Source organism: Fukomys damarensis, unplaced genomic scaffold, assembly GCF_012274545.1.
Source record: "Fukomys damarensis isolate Sample0158 unplaced genomic scaffold, DMR_v1.0_HiC HiC_scaffold_13, whole genome shotgun sequence".
NCBI classification, from domain to species: Eukaryota; Metazoa; Chordata; class Mammalia; order Rodentia; family Bathyergidae; genus Fukomys; species Fukomys damarensis.
Window position 1 is genome coordinate 9543371 of NW_022900925.1, and position 19740 is coordinate 9563110.

Sequence of the window (19740 nt, forward strand, 5' to 3'; positions counted from 1 at the left end):
GCCGGATTTGCTATTTCTTCTAAATCCTTTCTTTATTTTTGGGAAAAAGTCGCTAATCAAATTAACGGTGAGTGGGGAACAATTTCCAGGAGCACCTAAAGCCTAGCATCCATTGCTCCAGGAGTCCAAGACCAAAGGTCTATGGGTGCCGCTCCTGGGAATGTCTACAAAACCACAGTGTCATGCAGTCAGTGAGGCCCCTGAGAACGAAGTGTGAAATCCTGGAGTGAAGCAAACAGCTCCTTGATGTGGCTGAGGGGTGATGCGAGCCTTACTTGAAGCTTTTGATTGCAGGAAAGGAAGGAAATTTGGTACAGTGAACCCCAAGTATCCACTGGTGCTGTATCCACAGATTCAACCAACTGTGTATCATCTACTATGTAGTTAGGTCTACAGTGGTGGCACATGTGGAAATATTTTCTTGTCATAGTCTCTGAACAATGCAGTATAGTGAGTATTCACATGACATTTACATGGCATCAGGTATTAAGTAATCTAGAGATGGTTTAAAGGATACAGGAGAAGTGCATAGGCTCTGTGTCAATACTATGTTATTTTATGTATGGGACTTGAGCATCTAAGGATTTCGATATCCACAGGAGTCCTAGAACCAGTCCCCTGTGGATAATGAGAGATGTCTGTAAAAACTTTTATTTATTTATTTATTTATTTTGTACCTGGGATTAAACTTGGGACCTTTCGCTTATCAAGGCAGGTGGCAGCACCACTGAGCTAAATCCCCAGCCCTGTAAAGACTTTTAAAATATACTGATTTAATTTAGAATTAATTTTAAATGTTAGCTCAAAACAAAAACACCCCATAAGCTAAATAAGACAAGTCTAGTGGCTAGCTTCCTGTGTTACTTTTATGAAATTGTAGAGATTCTGAGATTTAGGAATCCTACATTCAGTTCGATGTTCCTACAGTAGTTTGAAGGATCTTGTCATTCAGGTTATTATTCAGCAGGTCTGGGTGGGACCTAAGATTCTGCATTTCTAACAAGTTCCCAGGTAATGATGCTGCCCCATGAGCCACACTTTCTGTAATGAGGACTTACTTCATTCTTTCACCTAGGAATTCCCTCTGTCACAACTTGTCAATAATGCCTCCAGTTCTGTTTGCTCACCTTCAGGGACTGAACACTCACTACCTACTGAGTGCTGCTGCAGCTACCACTAACTTCTTCCAGGTCTGTGGCAAAGAACACCAACAATCAAATATGCCAGAGCCTAGGCATCAGAGTTCCACAAAAGAACTCCAGGGGCACTTGCCAGGACTGAGTGTTGTTGCAAAGATCTAAGCAGAGAAGACTTTCTGTCCAAATGTCTGCTCAGGAGCTCACAGTTAAACAGAGAATACTCCTATTCTTCCACTGTTCTGGTTAGTAAAGGTTGGTACAGTTTAATTTCCTTTCCCCAAAACCTCAAAGAAAGATTCTCTCTGCACGTGAGCAAGTGACTTGGTTTTATCCACTGCAGGAGCCAGTTTCTGACTAGAGGGCACTGGAAATGGGAGTTTCCAGGCTAAACAGAAGCCCCAGCCTCCCCAGGCCACATGACCACCAATGCCTCAATGGAACAGGGGGCCTCCAACTCCTCTGGAGTGGCCACCCCAGATCCCTTCCTGGGCCCCTGAGAGGCTCTGGGAAGTGGAGAACACCTCACTCCAACATCCCCTGGTGGGCTCAGAGCCCCTAAGAATTGGGACCCCATAAGTGTCCACATATGCCAGTGTTGTATATCCCAAGGCCAGCCACTCTGAAGTCCAACAGTCAGGGCAGGGCGGGTCTGTGAAAATCGCTTAGGTCCCTGTCATTCCACTGTTGAAGGGTACACAAGTCTGAAGATCCAACGAGACCTTCCCAAGGCCACACAGATGGTTTGCAGATGGTTTTGTAAAGACTCAGAATCCTTGGAGGCAGAGCTGGACAGAAGCCACTGGTAAAGGCCCAACTTTCAATCACACATAGCAGCAACTTTCAGGAGAAGGGCTTTCCAGAGTAGTCCTAAGGGGAAAAGGAATCTTTGAGAGGGAAGTGGAGGAAAGGAGTCATGGGGGCTCACCTAGAAAGGGGAGGGCCGTGGGTCTCAGGTCCTTGAAGGAGGATAGTGGGCAGGACTTCTGCTCTAACAAAACTCCAGGGACAACTTTCACACTCTCCTCTAGCCAGTGTTGCCCCCTAGAGCTCTGTCTCTTGTGCAGTGCACAGCTTCAGAATCATCCTGAGTAGGCATGGCTTATGCTGTGGAGGAGGAGGTGGGATCAAGGGAGAAGTCAAAGGAAGTGACAACTACAGGATTTCCTACACTTGGATTGCTGGACCACTCCAGACCTACCAAACCAGTATCCTGCAGCAGGTGCTTCCCTCCTGGTGAAATCCCTGGGTTTAAGAACCAGCCTGGGCAAGGTAACTCAGGGTTGGGACACCTGGTGTGGGTGGGGCTTTTTGTAGGCAGGGCTAGGCCTTGGGGCTGTGGAAGAAGCCCTGTCTTTAGGAAGCATTCTCTAGAGGTGGCTGGAGTCTGAGGGGGAGAGCAGCACCTGTCCAGCGCCGGGCCTCACTTCCCTGAGAATTGGCCCGGCCTAGCCTTTTGCAGCTTCTGGAACTGCTCAGGAGGAATCTCTTGCAGGCTGATGCCATGGTTACTGGCCCTGCAGAGAGGAGGAGGCAGCCTCAGGGAAGAGGAATGGGGACCAGGACTGCCTAGGTAATGCTGTTTGGTGTTGCGCCAAGGTCAGACCCAAAGCTCAAAGGAAAAAGGGATGAAGGGATGCACTCAGCCCTCCATTTCTTCGTCTTTCACCCAGTTGGAGCAAGGCAGTCCCTCCTCACCCTGGCTTCAGGTCAGGCGGTTTGGGGAGGGGCTTGTTAAAGCCGAGTCTGCCCACCAGCCAGTACGTGTCCTCAACGCCCTTGCCCTGGAGAGACACAGCGGAGGGAGGGGAGACTTAGGCAGACTTGGGTAAGGGATGCGGAATCTGTAGGTCTAAGTGGAACCCAGAAACTCCGGATCCCTAGGGGTTGGAGCCGGCCCTGCCTCACCTTCAGCTCGGTGCGTCCGCGCAGCTCTATCTGGAAGCCTTGGTCCAGAGCGTGGAGAATCCGCACAGTGCTCAAGTTCACGTGAATGCGGTAAGCTGGTGCAGTGGGGGACACGGAGCTGTGGAGTCACTTGGCATGTTCCCCTCCTGGATTTTTCCACCCTCGGGCTCCGCCTCCCCCAACTCCTTGAGTCCCCGACACACTCACGAAGCCCAGTGGACTCCATGCGCGAGGCAGTGTTGACCGTGTCCCCAAACAGGCAGTATCGTGGCATGGTGAGGCCCACCACGCCCGCCACACACGGGCCTGTGGAGATGCACAGGGTTGGCTGGTAGGTGGGGCCTGGACTAAAGATAATGGTGCCCAGCAGCTGGGTTGTATCTAGGGCCTTGGAAGACCATACTTTACACTCTAAGCCCCTCATATCTCCACCAGCTTCCCAAATTAACACTCAATTGCATTTTCTTCAAGGAAAGCTCCCTGCCCACTTCAACAAGGCCTCCTGTAGAATGAATCTGGAGCCCTGAAGAGGGAGACGGGTTTAGAAGCCCGGAGGGCGGAGAGCTACCTGAGTGCAGGCCAATGCGGATGCGCACGGGCACCTCTGGCATATGGCGCATGCGGAAAGAGCCCACTGCACTGAGGATGTCCAGAGACATGTTGGCAATCTCTGCAGCATGCCGCTGCCCATTCCTCTGGGGCAGCCCTGAGGCCACCATATAGGCATCCCCAATTGTCTCCACCTGGGGGAAGGAATTGTGCAAACTCAGGGTGGAGCACACCCCTCTCCCGACACACAAAGTGAGTGTCCAGTGTCAGACATCCAGGGAGCTAGGCTCTGAGGAAGGGCCCAAGCTGGGACTGGAGAAAGAAAGTAGGACAGAAGGCTGGGAAAGAGGATTGGGCTATGGCCTAGGGCAGGTGTGCTGGGAGCTGGGGCAGGTGAACTGACAGTCAGGAGGTCTTGTCCTGTGCACACTCCACCTTATAGACATCGTGGGAACCAATGATGGCATCAAATAGAGTGTAGAGGTCATTGAGCAGGTCCACCACCTCAATGGGCTCACTCATGGCTGAGATGGTGGTGAAGCCCACGATGTCACTGAAGTACAGTGTCACCTCTTCAAAATACTCTGGTTCTACAGGTGTTCCCATCTTCAGGGCCTCAGCCACAGATCTAGGCATGCCAGGCAGTGGGGTCATATGGAGGCTAAGTCTGGCTGGGCTTCAGCTGCCCCCTCCACCCATCCCTCTCCAAACTGGCACCCACGGAGGCAGCATCTGTGTGAGCAAACGGTCTGTCTTCTGCTTTTCCTGCTCTAGCTCTTCTGTGCGCTCCCGGATCAGGTCCTCCAGGTTGCTGGAGTATTGCTCTAACATTCGAAGCATTGAATCAATGATGTTCATCTTCCGACCCTTGTTGATGCCTTTGAACTGGTAGAAGGCAGAAGCTGGTAGAGCTGCTGAAGACCTGGGCTGCCATGGTCCTTTCACGGGCCCCCTCATGGGGCTATATTTCTACCCCCCCACAAACACCATTTATCTTCTAATGATCAAGCACCCCTGGGGTGCTTGATATTGTGTTTTTTAGAGGCAAATGGGAAATGATACTTCCCAGGGGTAGTTGCTCTCAGCTAGGAATTGACAAGGCTCTGAAGCCAGTTCAGGCTTTGACATCTGGGATCCCAGGGGCCATCCCAGCCCTTGCCCACTCCCAGCCCCTGACCAGGTCAAAGATGTGGTCCATGGAAGGCCGAAGTTCTGGCTGCTCTGACCAGCATTGTGCCATCAGCTTGATGCACTCCATGGGTGCCTGGTCCATGGAGACGAAGGGCCGACACAGTGGAGGGGGGCTCTGTACCCTCTGTATCACTTCTGGAGGCATGAGGGGACTGTGAGGGGAGGGCACCCAAGAACAAAAGCCACCTCTGACCCTGGCCTGACTGTTTAAGTCTAAGATGGGGACTGACATAGGGTCCTTTAAATCAGAGCTTCAGTGGACGAGGAGGGTGATTAGTGTGGAAGGAGGTCACTAGGAGTAACAGAGGTCCTTGAACCTCTGAGGTCAATCGAATGACACAAAGAAACTAACACTGATTGTATGCAAGAAAAGTAAAGCTTAGGGTGAATTAGCTTGTAGATCAGAGTCCTACAGATGAGTAATTTGGATTTGAATCAAGTGGGATGGATTTGTTACCCATTTCTTTCTTCCCCTGCTGCCTCCCTAAGACATGAAACCAGAGGAACCTGCTCTGTCTGATGAGGAAGTAAGTTGGGTCCAGGACAGAAGCTATTGAGGTCAGCTCAGGGACATTCACTCTTCACTTATCTTGATGCTTGACTTTCCACTGTCCTGAACCTTTAAGGGAGTTTTAAGGGAGACCCTACTTAATTAAATCTCATCACTGGGGCAGGACCCAACCTGGCTCTGTCCTAACTGTAAGGTGCCTCTTTGGCCGGAACTCGCCTTACCCTCTGGCGTCAACTCCAGCATGGCGTAGGGGGCGCTGCGGCACACGACCTCCTGCATAATGATGCCCAGGCTAAAGACGTCGCCAGCGAGAGTTCCCCGGCGCTCCAGGGCCGGATCCCGAAGCAGCTCGGGGGCTGTCCACAGCTGATCTGGGGATGCAGGAAGGGCCGTGGGAGCGCTGGGGACAGACCGCCATCCTCACGAAAAAGCCCACGACCTCTACCCTTGCGAACTACTGGAAACTCAAGGCGGTTTTAGAGAAAGTCCCGCCCTCACAAGTAGGCCACGCCCTCAAGTAAATGGAGGCGGGAAAGACTCCGCCTCCTAGAACAAACCCCGCCCTTAGGCCACGCCCCCACACCTAAGCACACTCACCCGCTAGCAACTCCCGGCCTCCCAACACGAGCCCACCTTCTGAATGTCTCGGGGTCAAACGGCCTTTTCCACAGCGGCAGTCGTGCCGATGGGTGTGGAATGGGGAGGAGGAGGAAGGGAGGGGAGAATGATGGGGATCCTGGAGGATGCCCTCAGCCGGGACTCCTACCCTCCGCGTTGGGGGGCTCCGGTAACACCCTCTGCGCTTCCAGCAGTCGCCCGTGGCCGTGGTCTGTGACCTTGAGCACGAACCGACCGTCCACCACGCAGTTTCGTGATTTAAGCCGCCCGTGAGCCACGCAGCGATGGTGCAGATACCTCATTCCCTTGGAAGGGGTGGGAGAAGAGGTAGCCTCGGCCCCTCGGCCCTCCTACCCCCTCGTCCCCGCCCGCAGGACCCCACTTCCATCCCCACACCCACACCCACTTTGATGAGGTCCAGCAGGAGGGAGGACTTGAACATCCAGTCCAACTTTATATCTCTCCGGGCAAGGAGGTCATGGAGGGAGCCGCGAGCACAGTGCTCTGAGACCACGGCCAGCACGCGCTCCCCGGTCTCCGCAGGGCTGTCTGTTGCCCTCGCCAGGAAAAGCCCCAAGTAGAGGGCCACGTTCTCGTGCCGGAGCTCCCGCAGCTGAGAATGGAAAGTTGATGGGCATTTTCTGTCCTAGAGGCTGGGTGGGGAGGAGGCTGATATTCAATGCCCCGTGAAGTTTTTTTGTTTTTGTTTTTCCATACGGGATGAATCCCGAGGCATGGTACATGATAGGCAAACACTCTACTGTTGAACCACACCCCTAGCCTTCCAGTGTCTGTTTTTGAGTATCCAAATGGGAAAGATGGGGTAAAAATGGTGAATGAAATGGCCCGGAGAGTGTGGAGTGTGGGGGAGGACATTCTTCAGATATTTATGTCTTTAGAAAACACTAAAGTCAAAGGCCATTGTTCCAATATTGAATATGGCTGGTCTCAAAGTCATGACTAGAAAGTCAACCTAGCACTGGTGATCAGGACCCAGGTAGGATCTGATTTATTAGCCATAAAATTTTTGAACTGCTCCCACCTGACAGGAAAGTACTAATTACTGGTCCCTGAGGTTACAGTCTGTGGGGAGAACCAGAAAGAGAAGCTGTGTTACTTCCAGAGCACAGGGGACATGGCTTGTCCTGCAGCCTGGCCAGAGGTTGCTTTGCTTGGTGTTGTTTCACTGTTGTGAAAGATGTGTCTGAGACTCCCACCTTCCCTGAGTTAGGGAAAGACAGAACTGAGCAGTCAAGCCAAGGTTATGGAGGGGTCATCAATAAGGCCATACCCACTTGGCAGGCCAGAGTCCCCTTGCTTGCTGGAAAAATAGAGTAATCAGCTGAGTGGTGCTCTCTCTCTCTCTCTCTCTCTCTCTTTTGAGTCCACAGGCCCAGTAAGGGGCTTTTCTTTTTCATTTTAAGCACATGGTGCTAAAAGGGATTTAGCAGTCCACGTAAGTCATTTTCCAGCTGTGACCATGAGCTCCTGAAGGAAGCTTCTGAGAAGGCCAGACCAACACTGCTTAGTACTGGGCAAAAAGAGGAACATTAAGGTCAAAATAACCAGAATAAGCAGTCTGTTATCTCTTTGCTAATTATCCACTTTATTCAGTATGCATTGATATGGCTAGTGGTCAGGCAAAAGTGGAAACTCATTTTTAAATTTTCTACCATTCACTTAACAGATATTTACTGAGTCTAATATTCCAAATCCTGTGCTGGGTGTTGGGTATGACACAGCAAAGTCCTAACTTAGCTTGCAGTCTATGAGAGAGGTAGATAAATAAGATGGCCCACTGATGAACTAGTAAGTTATGCAATAAATTAACATGTAATTTATCACAAATAAGTTGTGATAAGAACATCAAAGGAAAGAACTTGTACCACAGGAGAGAAAAATGGGCTATCTGCTCTAGAGTGGAGGGAATGCTTAACAAGTATCCTGTTGCAAAAAGGAGGCAAGAAGGGAGAAGTCGACGGTCACCCCATACCCCATCGCATCTGAACCCTCACCTTGGAGAAGGCCATCTTGGTCGCTGAGCGGATAGCTATGTGATGATCCCCTGAGAATTTCTTCAGCCAGACCCAGTCTCCCTGCAGCAGAGAGGATAGGGCTTGGGAACTAAGTCTTCTTGGGAACCAAAGTCCCACAAGGCAAGAAGCTTGGAAGCCCACATGTCCATCCGTCCATTGTCCTAGAACACCTCTCCCACAAGACAGAAGCCACCAGGAGTAAGGAGCTTGCTGTCTGTCTGCTTCATTGCTAATTGGGTGAGAGCCCATCTCTAGGAAAAAGAGATGCAAAGAGCCCAGATAGGTGTCACCACCCCAGGAAACATCTATAGCCCCGCAAAAGTGAATTTTTACAATTACAAATGTCATTGACATCACAGCTCTCATCACCCCTTGTGGTGACAGAGCACTTTGCTGTGAAGCAGGCATCTGGGAAGATCAGGCTTTATTGTAAACCATCTGTGGAATATAGGCAGCTCCCCGTGTCCCCAGCTTTGGGCCTTACTGTCCTCAGTTATTTGTGAGGACACACACCCAAGTCAGGGCCCCAGCTCAGTTCAGTGATCCGCTGCTGTCATCTTGAATGAACAAGGGGCTTCCATGTCTTATTTTGCCCTTGCCCTTGCAGATTATATAAGTGGTTCTATCTATAGGTAAAGGGTTTAGATTAGAAGGGAGTTTTGTCGGTTTGGTATTGACCTGTAAATAACATTTGGAAATACATGTGGGGACATTGTTAACATCACAAAAGCTGCAGTTAGGGATCAGGGCCACAGATAAGAGAAACTAAACAGTCTTCAAGGCACAGGGTAATCCCATATGATGAAGAGCCCAAAATGACAGTTGTGCCCCTTAGAAATTGTCAAGATGCTCTCCAGAGGACTTAGCAGGAACTTCTGCACTCTCTCAATGACCTGGAGCTCTGGACCTCTGAATCTCCCCTCTGCTCTTGATTAGCTGAGCTATCTCTAGGCTCTATCTGAATCTCTTCTCATTTTCTCCCATCCCCCCTACCAATTTCAGATTTTCTGGTGCATGAGGAGAAATACAGGACAGAAGATGACTCTCTTTCAGTTAGTGTCCTAATGCTCTTTTCTTCTTTTCTTTTCCTGCTCTAGGGCCTGCTTTTCCCGAGTCTCATCTAAATTGGGTGAAAATACTGAGTAGGCAGGTCCAGGAGCTCCCAACGTGGCAGGAATGTCCTTAGTGGCCACACCAGCTTCTGAGTCCCCATGACTGGCCTTTGAGGAGCCATTGCCTGGATCATGGCTAGAGGAAAATCCTGCAGCAGAGAGAATTCCCAAATGTGGAATCAGGTCAGGATTGAACAATCCATGACCTTTCCCTAGGTCCTTCCTGGCTCTCATCCCCTTTCCTGGCCTGCATGATTTGACATGCCTCCACTGAGAGTGCCTCTTCTCTGCCTGGGCATTCCTGTACCACTCTTCCTACTGGAGTAGAATGAAACATGACAAGGGGTCAGGCTCACCTCATAGAGACCAATGCTGGAGCTTTCCAGGGGCTGGCTGGGGATGCTATGAATGTCTGACACACTGTGAGTGGCCAGACTTGACCGACTTCCCTGGACCACCTAGGGGAGAATATGCTCTCGGGTTAGAATTCTGGATTGAGGTCAGGCTGAGTTTTGTAGACTAAAAGGGGGACAGGAAGAAATTTCAATTAGAGAACATGATAATGGCATAACTTTCCAACAGCACAGCACTTCACAAACATTCATGGTCTTACTGGACCCTCACATCACCCTAGGAAAGTAGCCAGGACAAAGTCTGTCACCACTGTTGCATAGATGAAATTACTCCTCAAAGATAGGACCTGGGGGAAGGGGCAGAAACCAGGCTTCCAAATTAGGAGGTTGGAATGAGGGCTGGTTCAAGAAAGGAATCAAATATACATACATACAGGGAGAAGACATCAAGCTACAGGCTCCGTTTTCCCCACCTTTCGAGAGCTGCCCCCTTGTGGCTGAAGGAAGGTGATGTCATCAGGAGTCAGGATAATCTTGTTGGGACCAGAAACCATTTGGATGTGAAGAAGCCGGTGTCTTGAGGGAGAAGAAGGTCATTCCCCCAAAGGAGATGAAGTTCCATGAGAAGAGGCCAGCAGATGAAGGGATGGTAACAGGTCAGGGAAGAGAAACTGGGTAGCAGCCATCGCCAAACCAGAAGCCCTCAGGGATTCTACCAGTCCTCCAAGATCTTTATTCCCTTTCCCAAGAAAAATCCTCCCCTCGTCCACTCTTGAGAGGGCACAGCCTGCTGTCTTTGCTGCACAATTTCATTCTGGCAGGTGGAGAGGCAGGATCACCACCTAGGATACCTTGTGCCTAGTTGCCCCACTCACCTCATATAGTGGGCCAGGAAAGCCCCCTTGAGCCCCAACCCTACCACCAGAAGGAAGCCAAGAAAGACGAGGCCAGGCTCCACTCCTGAAGGAACAATGAGAGGAGGAATGCTCAGGCCCTTGGTCAGACAAGGCCCACTCTTCTAGGGAGGCAGACAGTCATGCCAAATCCTAGAGGCTGCGGGAAATGGGGAGGATGGGAGCTAGGGCAGGCTTTAAAGGGAAAGTCACAGATTCATCAAGGGGGAGTTTTCAGATGTTAAAAAAGGTCCCAGAGGGTTTGAGGACTCTGCAAGGGAGGGGTTCTGTGCAAGTCTGGGGTTGAAGGAGGACCTGCAAAGCATGAGAAGAAATACAGGACAGAAGATGACGTTCTTTCAGAATTGGACAATCCCTGATGACTGTCCCAGTGGAAGCAAGGCACTGGTCCTCACCTTCATTGCAGATGACATTTGGATCAAACCAGCACCAGGGATCTGGTCCGGGCGCTGGGCCTCCTCGAGGGAAGTGCACCAGGTTCCCTGCAGAACTCAGGAAGCCTCGGGCAGGGTCCAGCATATGTGTGGCAAACAGCCTGTCTCCAGCTGCATCAGTGTCCAGCAGCACAAAAGGGGGCTTCTCAGTTCCTCCTAGGGCCCCGCAGAACCCAAGGATGTGGGCATCCTGGATGTGGCGGGCCACAGCAGCTCCAGAAACCCGGCCACCACCAGAGGAGGCCTGGGCTTCCACCACGCCCCCAGCCAACAAGAAGATGGAGTCATAGATGGTGCCAAAGAGCGGGGAAACCTGGAGAAACACAGTAAGGCCTAGGACTCGGAGCCACAGCTCACAAACTGATGGGAACTCTCTGGTTCCAGCTGTTCTTTCACTGGGTCTTTTAAACACTGCACTACTGGTTGTTCCTATTTCATAGTTAGTGGTTCTCCATATCCCATTCTATTCTATACCTCTTCTATTCTTCCTTTGGGCTTTTCTTCTCTTGGCTGTCTCTTTTCCTTTCCTCATTGTCAATCTCTTTCTTTCTGTCTCCCCATTAGTTATCTCTTCCTTTCTTCCCATTGGCTATGCCACTCAGTCCACCCACAACTGGACCTCTCTTCAGGAACTGGGCTCTTTCAGTCATACTTGGTTGATTCTTACTGTCACCTAGAGTTCTTTCTTCTTGTTGGTTGCCCTGTGTATGCTTTTAGTCTCATTATCTATCATTCACCTAAAAACCTCATTTCCCATCATTTGGGTGGCTTCTATCTTCTGTCCCCATCTCCAAGTTTCCAGCCGGTCTCATTGGGCCTCTGCGCTGTTCCCAGTTCCCATCTCTCAAAGTCTCAGGCACAATGTTAAGCACTAGAGATGTGTTGGTGTATGAGACCATCCCTGCTTCCAGGAACCTTTTGTCTATTTGGGAGATGGACACATATGTTGAAGCAATGCAATGAGTGAAAGCAGGGGAAACTGAGGGTTGGGTGTGGGGACAGGAATGAAGGTCCCTAACATAGGCTGGAGAAACAGGAGGATGTTTCCAGAAGTAATGACCACACTCAGGGGAAAAATTAGATTATATAGTGGCAGAAAAAAGGAAGTAACACAAGCACCCACTCAGAGGCAAAAGAGAAGGACAACTTTATGGGACCCAAAGTAGCCCAGTCTAGCTGAAGTTCATGGAAGACAGAAGAAAGAGAAGGGAAGAGTCGAGTCCTGTGTGAAGAGACCTGCATCCAATAGAGTCATGAGCATCTTCAACCCAGGCTCCAGCAAGGCCATCCAGGCGCCACTAGGAGGTTTTAAAAATGGAATTGACTGGTAGGTTTTGTCAGATTTCTGAAGCTGATTGTTGGGTTGAGGAAGACCTGGGCCAAGGAAGAGTTGAGGCAGAGATTTGGGAGATCACGTTGCGGTATTTGGGACAGAAGTGCTGTGGCCTGAACCAGTACAGTGACAGTGAGAATGGAGAAAGGGGATGGATTCAAATGACTTTGAGTAAGTAAAAGACATAGTTTGATGTCTGGATGTGGAGGGAAAAAGTTAGAGGAATTTCCGTGAGTCCCTTGGGTCTGGCTTGAGCAGCTAGTGGTGAGCAACTAGTTCACTGAGCACTAAAGAGAGATTCTTTCCACTTTCTCTACCCTTCTTTCTCCCCTGCCCAATTCTCCCTCCATCTTGTCCCACTCATATTCTCTCTCTCCTCTCTCTCTCTTTTTTTGGTCCTGGGGGTCAAACTTGGGACCTTGTGCTTTCGAGGCAGTGGCAGAACCACTGAGCTAAATCCCTGGCCCCCGATTCATATTCTCTTATTGACTATTCCCATCCTCTCTCTTCAGTGGCTACCCCAAATTATCCTGGGGATTGGCAGGAATATTTAAAACCCTATGATATATAGCCTCTTATGCAATACCCTTGGAATATGGCCTGTCTGGTAGATAATTTCCTGCCCATTGATGTCTAAATTTCCTTCTATATTAATGGTTTCTAGTCCCACTTTGTGACTGGGGTAGAGATAGATGGTTTGAACTGGGATTCTGGGGACTCAGGGAATTCTGTTTATTAGTTGGATGTTGGGAATAAATATTGGATCTAATTATGGGAGCTGCCATGTAAGCGACCTTTCTGTTCTTGCAAGATGTCAAGGCCCCTTAAAAAGCTATGCCACCAGATGAAATCCCACAGGAAATGCCTCTGAATGAGACAGGACGGCTGGATCTGCATCCTCTGTCTTTCTTGCTTGAGAACACCAGCTGTTTATTGTGGACTGTATATTGGTAGTGGTTCTGGAAGTGGGTTTTGTTGTTTTTCTTTTTGGAGCAGACTGAAAATGATGTTGCAGTTTAGATTCTACTCCTTGGAGCTAGGCTTTAGAGATCTTTTTGCCTACTCTCTGGACCTAATCCCAGTATTTTAAAATACACCAAGTAAGACTCTAGCCTCTGCGTGACCCTGGAAACTCCAGAATAGCTAGATAGAGCTGTTTTCTGTCCCTGCTAGCTCCATCCTTCTCTTCTCAATTTGGCTACTTCCTGCCCTCTTCCCTCCTCCATGATCCATCTACCTGCAGCAGATTGAGGTCTGGGGGCAGCTCCTGGTGTTCTTGGGCCCTGCGCAGGCCGTCCAGCACGCTGCCTCCCAGAGGACAGTGTCGTGTGAGGGTGAGCACAGCGTCATGGGCCCTTCGAAGCTGGGAGCTGTTGGCAAGCGCAGCCAAGGCCTCCGGGCCTGGGGACAAGGCATAGTGCAGGGTGTCGAAGGGCAGGAAGACCAGGGAGCCATCCACCAAGCCTAGCTCCTCTGCGGCTTCCAGTAGGTAGCGCTGCTCCTCGCCTCCCAGCAGCACTGAGTGCATCACCATGATCACTACTGCGAACACAGAGGCTCAGCTCTCGGGGCTGCGGGGCTGCTGCGCCGGCGGCTGGCACAGCAGGGCCTACCGACCCCAGCCCCGCTCCTGCAGGGGAGCCTACCTCTGACGCTAGGCCCTTCCCGGACTCTCCTCAGGGCCTCCCGTGCTCCAGACAGGTCGGATGGCTCCATGGACGTCACCAGAGCAACCGGCAGGCCCCGGGCCCTCAGTGCGGTGGACAGAGCCTGTCCCGCCTCCACCCACAGGTCCTGGGGGGCGGTGACCAGGGCCACACGCGCCCAGCGGAAGCCTCGAAGGAGGACATAAAGAGCATCCGCGGCGGGGGTCACAGCCAGGGCCGTGGTGCCCGCCGCCAGCGCCCCGGGGCATCCCCAGGGCACCAGCGCAACCCCAGCCTCTTGGGCTAGGAGTTCAGCGGGCCGGCAGGCTGCAGGGTTCACGGGGCCCACAAGACCTGAGACGCGGGAAAGTGCAGAGGACACAGCGCCCAGCGACCCTGACGTACGGCAAGGCTCCTGCAGCAGCACGACCTCGAAACGCGGGCCGCCTTGCAGGGCAAGGTCACGGTTCAGGCGGGCTGCGGCCAGACGCGCGGCCAGATCCGGACGCGCCCGGGCGAAGATGGGGTCGCATGTCCAGGGGCCCAGTACCCCTACTTTGAACAAGGCAGAAAAGGCAGAGGGCGGAGGGAAGAGCAGCAGGAGTAGGAACCGGAGCAGCCCCCGCCAGGGCAGGGCCCGCGGGAGGCGGGGCGCGGGGCGGGCGTCGCGAAGCCCACTCGCGTGGAGGGCGCGCGCAGTCATCTCCGGCTTCTGCGAACCCAGACGCGGAAGATGGGCGGCTGAGGACCCCAGAGATCACTGGGGAACCTGTTTCTCAAAATCCGCTTAACCCATGGGGTTTCATCGCTTCCTAAGCCCCCTCCCAGGCTTGGGCGACTAGATGAGGGCCAAGAACGCGACCTCCAGGCCCCCTTCAGCCACCTCTGCCAACAATTGTCCACCTGTTTATCCTCCTCCACCCCTACTCCGTTCCCCGCGTTGTTGTCTTGAGGGTAGCTGGAGACTCGACAAGCCCACACCCACCCTCAGACAGGACCAGGCTAAGGAAAGGGGTCCTTGCACTCACCGGAAAGTCTGAGGCTCAGGCCCAGGGCCCGGGTGAGGGGTCGCAGGGGTCGATCCCCCTTGTCTTCCTGACAACCCAGTGTGTGTGTGTGTGTGTGTGTGTGTGTGTGTGTGTGGCAACAGCAGGCCTGAGCCTTTAATCTCCCCAAGCGGATTAGGGTCCCTTGGCCTGGGAGGGAGGGCTGATGGAGGATGGAAACCCTTATTGTGCCTCTCTTCCCTCCTCCAGGTAGCCAGGAGCCGGGGTGGGGGTGTTGAATTAATCTAAATCTCACATTATACCCAAAATCAATTCCAAATTAAAGACCTACATGTGAAAAACTTTTTTTTAAAAGAGATACTTTAGTAGGGATTGAGTCTCCAAGGACTTTGTGTTGCATCACATCTCTCTCTTTTTTGAGGAGGGTACTGGGGATCGAACTCTGGTCCAAACTCAGGTCTTTGGGCTTGCAAGGAAGACGGCAGAACCACTGAGCTAAATCCCTAGCCACCTTTCCTCTTTTATGAGGTGGGGAATTTAACTCTGGGCCTTCTGAAAAAACTTTTCTTATGGTATCAAGGATCAAACTCATGATCTTCTGTTTGCAAGGCAGGCACGGTGCCACTGAACTAAATCCTCAGCCCCTGAAAAACCATTTTTTAAAAGAATAAATTTGCAACCATCATGAAGTTTAGATCAGGTCAGAATTATCCACAGATACTAAAGTTAGGTGGAAATTTTCATGAGGATCAGGATATTTTTATGGTCTTAAAGTATTCCCCTAGAGCTGGAAGAGACTAACCATTGTATAATTACTATTTTTCTTGGTTCCATCTCAGGATAACCCTTCTGGAGGCACAACACATCTATCTGCCCCTCATTGGTTAATTTTGATCACTTGATCAAAGTGTTGCCTTACTCTTCCATTGTATAATTATAATTATGTAATTGCTCCCTCTGTAGGGCATGCTCTCTCTCTCTCTCTCCTGCCTCGCCACTGTCCCACTCAGGCAATCCGTAGGAAAATACTTTAAACCTATAGTTATAGAGAAATGCTATAAAGAATGTCAATATCAACCAAAAATTGGCAACTGATAAAATTGGAATGTGGACAGATTTGATAGAAGTTGTAAATTTAAGAAGTTAGGCTTTGTCCCAGTTGTGGAGTAGAGCTGCTAGCAGCAGGCATTTCACCATTAATTAGGGTCTCCTGGACAGATGGAAAACCTGAAGTAACCTCGAGCTAACTTTGTATTTTTGGAAAAGTAGTAGACTTACTGGAGTTTTTAGAACTTCAGCTATCAAAATGGGCAGAATTTTCCACATGGTTCAAGATGTGAGCTGCAAAAACTGCAACAGCAAACTGGGAAGGACCCATGATTTTGCCACCGTAGCCAGCTAGTGTTTAAGGAAGGTGGTGTAATCCTGAAATGTGCTCTAGTTCAAGAGAGTAGGGGATTTGAAGTGCATGTACCATCTGGTAATTCTTGAAGAAAAAAAGATAAATCCGTCTTTTTTCAGGTCTCCTTCACTGAAAACAAAAACCTGTTTACAATGTCACTTTACTATCAGAGTTGTATTCATGACTAGGAACAAGATGGTGTGAGGATCCAAGATGAAACCCTTTCTTCCTTCTTTCTTTTTCTTTTTAATCTTGTATTTTTCCATCCGACAGCAGTGTGTAGAGAGAATATTATGCAGATGCTGTTAACTTTTTTCCCTATATTTATACCTTGAGGCAGATAAGTTTACCTGCTGCTATGTGGTGGGCCATGTGAAGAAAAAGTCTGAGCTATTAGACTGAAAAAGTATTCTATGTAAATTCTGAGTGGAGAATATGTCACAGGCATGTTTTTAAAACTTATTTGGGTTTCATTTTATTTACTTATTTATTTAGGTACTGGGGATGGAACTCAGGTCCTTGTCCATGTGAGGCAGGTGGCAGAACCACTGAGCTAAATCCCCGGCTCTAGGGCTTCATTTTAAAATATTTTTTAAACCCAGTTATATCACTTGATTTGCCAGCTTCAGAGAAGAGATACAAATCTGTGCCCAGGACTAAAGGCTCAGGGTTAGTAGGGCTTGTGCCGGCCACCGGCCATCGGCCATCGGCCATATTCTTATTGGAGATGAACTATAACACCATAGCCCAATTCTTCCTTGTAAGTCCTGACCCAAAAAGTCACTATCTTATTTATCCATTCATCCATCTGCTTCCACCTTTTGACTATTGTGAAAAATACTGCTGTGAACACATAAAATTCTGAGTCCCCATTTTCAATTCTTTTGGGCCTATAGCTAGAAGTAGACTCGCTGGATCCTATGCTAATTCTATTTTTTGTTTCAGGAACTGCCATACTGTTTTCCACAGCAGCCATGCCATTTTATATCATATTTCAAAGGCAGACTATTTTAAATCCCTGCTGGTCCTTGGGGCAGGGTCATCCAGCCAGCCTCCACCCACCACACTGTCCCACCTTCTAGAGAAGCTGACTGAGTCTGCTTCCTTGTGCTTCTGTTTTGTGTCTGTTGCCTGCTAATTAAACAAAACATGCCCTCTCCACATAAAGGGCAAAGCCACTTCTTAAAGTAGCAGAATTACATTTTAATCCAACTACTATAAATAACCTCAGCTGCTGAAGGAGCTCTCACGCAGGAAGGCCCTGATTTCCTTTCTTTACAAGAAAAAGGGAAATGTCTTTCTTCTGAGATTCTCTGTCCTTCCCCTGGCTCCCGTGCTAAAGCAATGAAGTTTGGAGGAGCTGACAGAAGGAATGAGAGGCTTCTGTTTATGGAGATACTTCTATTTATGCCACTGAAGTGGCAAGTAAGGAAAAATTGTTCTTTAAATTTAAATGAGGCAAAATAACTATGGGGGGGGGATTGGCCTGAATCTCAAGAGTAGCAGAGAAGTCCTGCAGGGTTAGGTATGGGGAGGATTCAATAATAGATTAATTAATTAATTAATTAATTACATAAAATAAAATTCAAGTTGAGTTAGCAAGGAACTCTAAAGTTAAAATAGAGGCAGGGTGTGGTGGCGCACACCTGTAATCCCAGCACTTGGAAGGCTGAGGCAGGAGGATCGCTGTGAGTTCAAGACCAACCTGTGCTACATAGTGAGTTCCAGGTCAGTCTCAACTACATAGTGAGACCCTGTCTTGAAAATAAATAAATAAAATAAAGTTAAAATAGAGGGTAAAAGTCAAGATTCCATTCCATTCAACTGTAGTTTGTAATAGTTAAAGGGTAGTAAGGAGAGAACTTAGAAATATATCATTTCCCTATTAAATTAAAAAATAGAACCTGGGGGTGAAGTTAAGTAGTAGAGCCCTTGCCCAGCATGTACAGGGCCCTGAGCTTCAGCCTTAGCACTGCAAATAGCTAACTAACTAAATAAATAAAAGATATATTTTAAATCATCTTCCCTCTTTCTGAATACATAATGACTATCTTGTACAAACTAAAGCATACAAATATTTTTAAAATTTTTAAAAAGCCCTTTAAAGATGCTGTGAGTCACTCTATGTTATATGCCCCCCAAATGTATACATCAGGAAAAAAACTTATATAAATATTTTAACACTAAATTTATTGAGACATCATAAGATTAATACAAGTTACCTTGGCTTCTACAATTACTAGAGGTGCTCAAAGTGGTGGCCATTCACTTCCAGACATTTACTAGTGCAGCGAACTGCTGAAGTCTGTATACTTTGGTGTGTGTGTGGACTCTGTAGAATCACAGCTTTCAGGCTGTGCTTGCCCTAAGAGACTCCATTTGATATGGTATCAGTTTGCTCCATTTTGAGCACAAATGCAGAGGCGGAATGATTTGGTAACTTGTCTATGCATACAGATAATCACCAGGTGCGGACACACCCAACTCATTAAAAACCCCAAACAAAACAAACTCCCAACTGCACAGCAAAATCCTAAGGCACAAAGTAATAAATCAATCATGCTAACAAAAAAATCATCACTTATAAACTTATCCAACTAAATCAGGGGCGTCAGATAATCACCAGGTGCGGACACACCCAACTCATTAAAAACCCCAAACAAAACAAACTCCCAAATGCACAGCAAAATCCTAAGGCACAAAGTAATAAATCAATCATGCTAAAAAAAAATCATCAATTATAAACTTATCCAACTAAATCAGGGGCACATGGACACAGGATACTTTGAAGTTATGCCACAGCAAGCCAGGCCTGTGAGCTTAGGGGACAGAACAGACTGATGACTGATGCGCCCCACTCACTTGGGTCCTATTAAAGGAGGGACATCCAGCTCTGGGGTGCAGCAGTGGCAGACACTGATCTGTCACCCATAAGACCAGCTGGTGTCTGCCCTTGAGGGCAAAGGCAGCAGATTCCCACTCCATGGGCTCTGGCTTAGTCCCCAGCCTTCAGCCTCAGCTCAGCTTCCCTGGTTAGTGTGGCCCTTTCTGGACTTGGGCTTTGAACAAGTTCTGCCCTCTCCTCAAGTCCCTCATTTACTTTGGAAATACAGTTATAGATCTCTGTGCAGTCTGTAGTCTTATGTGGCCTCTGTGTGACTTTTCCTGTCTTCTGGGCCCCTGCCTTGGCTTTCAAATCTGCCTCTTTAGCCTGCAGCTACATTAACCCTCTCCTAGCCAGTATGTAACATCCACATGATTGTGTGAGGTGTGGTTCGAGTGTTATAGATATCAATATAACCTAGATTGTAATAAAACAACCAGTGGTTGTTGAGTGAAATCTGGAGTACGCATTCAGCCAGATAACACTGACAATATCAACATAGCTTGCAAAATCACTAGTACTCAGTAAATTCTGACATTGTGGAAAGACAAAAATGTATCTAGTCTATGTTAACAGCTTGCTCATGAGGAAATGTAGCCTCTGCTAGTAACTTTCTAAAATGCACAGAGGAAGCCAGACATGGTGACAGGAAGCTGTAGTCCCAAGTACTCAGGCGGCTGAGACAGGAGGATCACTTGAGTCCAGG

At 49.1% G+C, this 19740-nt stretch overlaps 1 protein-coding gene across 1 annotated transcript; it reads right to left on the reverse strand.

The window, feature by feature from the left end:
• Window positions 1–774: 774 nt before the first annotated feature.
• Window positions 775–14444, reverse strand: Gucy2d (guanylate cyclase 2D, retinal). The gene is made up of 19 exons (XM_010615016.2): window positions 13742–14444; window positions 13333–13637; window positions 10724–11075; window positions 10290–10374; window positions 9888–9990; window positions 9418–9519; window positions 7929–8009; window positions 6320–6526; window positions 6062–6218; window positions 5517–5666; window positions 4771–4919; window positions 4315–4478; window positions 4029–4221; window positions 3613–3787; window positions 3252–3350; window positions 3045–3139; window positions 2835–2920; window positions 2543–2653; window positions 775–2006 (listed from the first exon to the last, which is right to left on the reverse strand). Exons 1-18 carry the CDS (start codon window positions 14442–14444, stop codon window positions 2560–2562), a joined length of 3300 nt encoding a protein of 1099 aa, XP_010613318.1. The 3' UTR covers window positions 775–2006; window positions 2543–2559.
• Between the last annotated feature and the right edge of the window lie 5296 nt (window positions 14445–19740).

What these genes read in the sequence shown, in the direction of transcription:
- Gucy2d (XM_010615016.2), bottom strand. Translation starts at nt 14,444, where the DNA reads ATGACTGCGCGCGCCCTCCACGCGAGTGGGCTTCGCGACGCCCGCCCC. An exon ending in CCAGCATTGGTCTCTATGAG is followed by an intron (nt 8,010 to 9,417) that starts GTGAGCCTGACC and finishes TCTCTGCTGCAG; the next exon opens with GGAGACTGGGTCTGGCTGAA. An exon ending in CCAAGATGGCCTTCTCCAAG is followed by an intron (nt 6,527 to 7,928) that starts GTGAGGGTTCAG and finishes TTCCATTCTCAG; the next exon opens with CTGCGGGAGCTCCGGCACGA.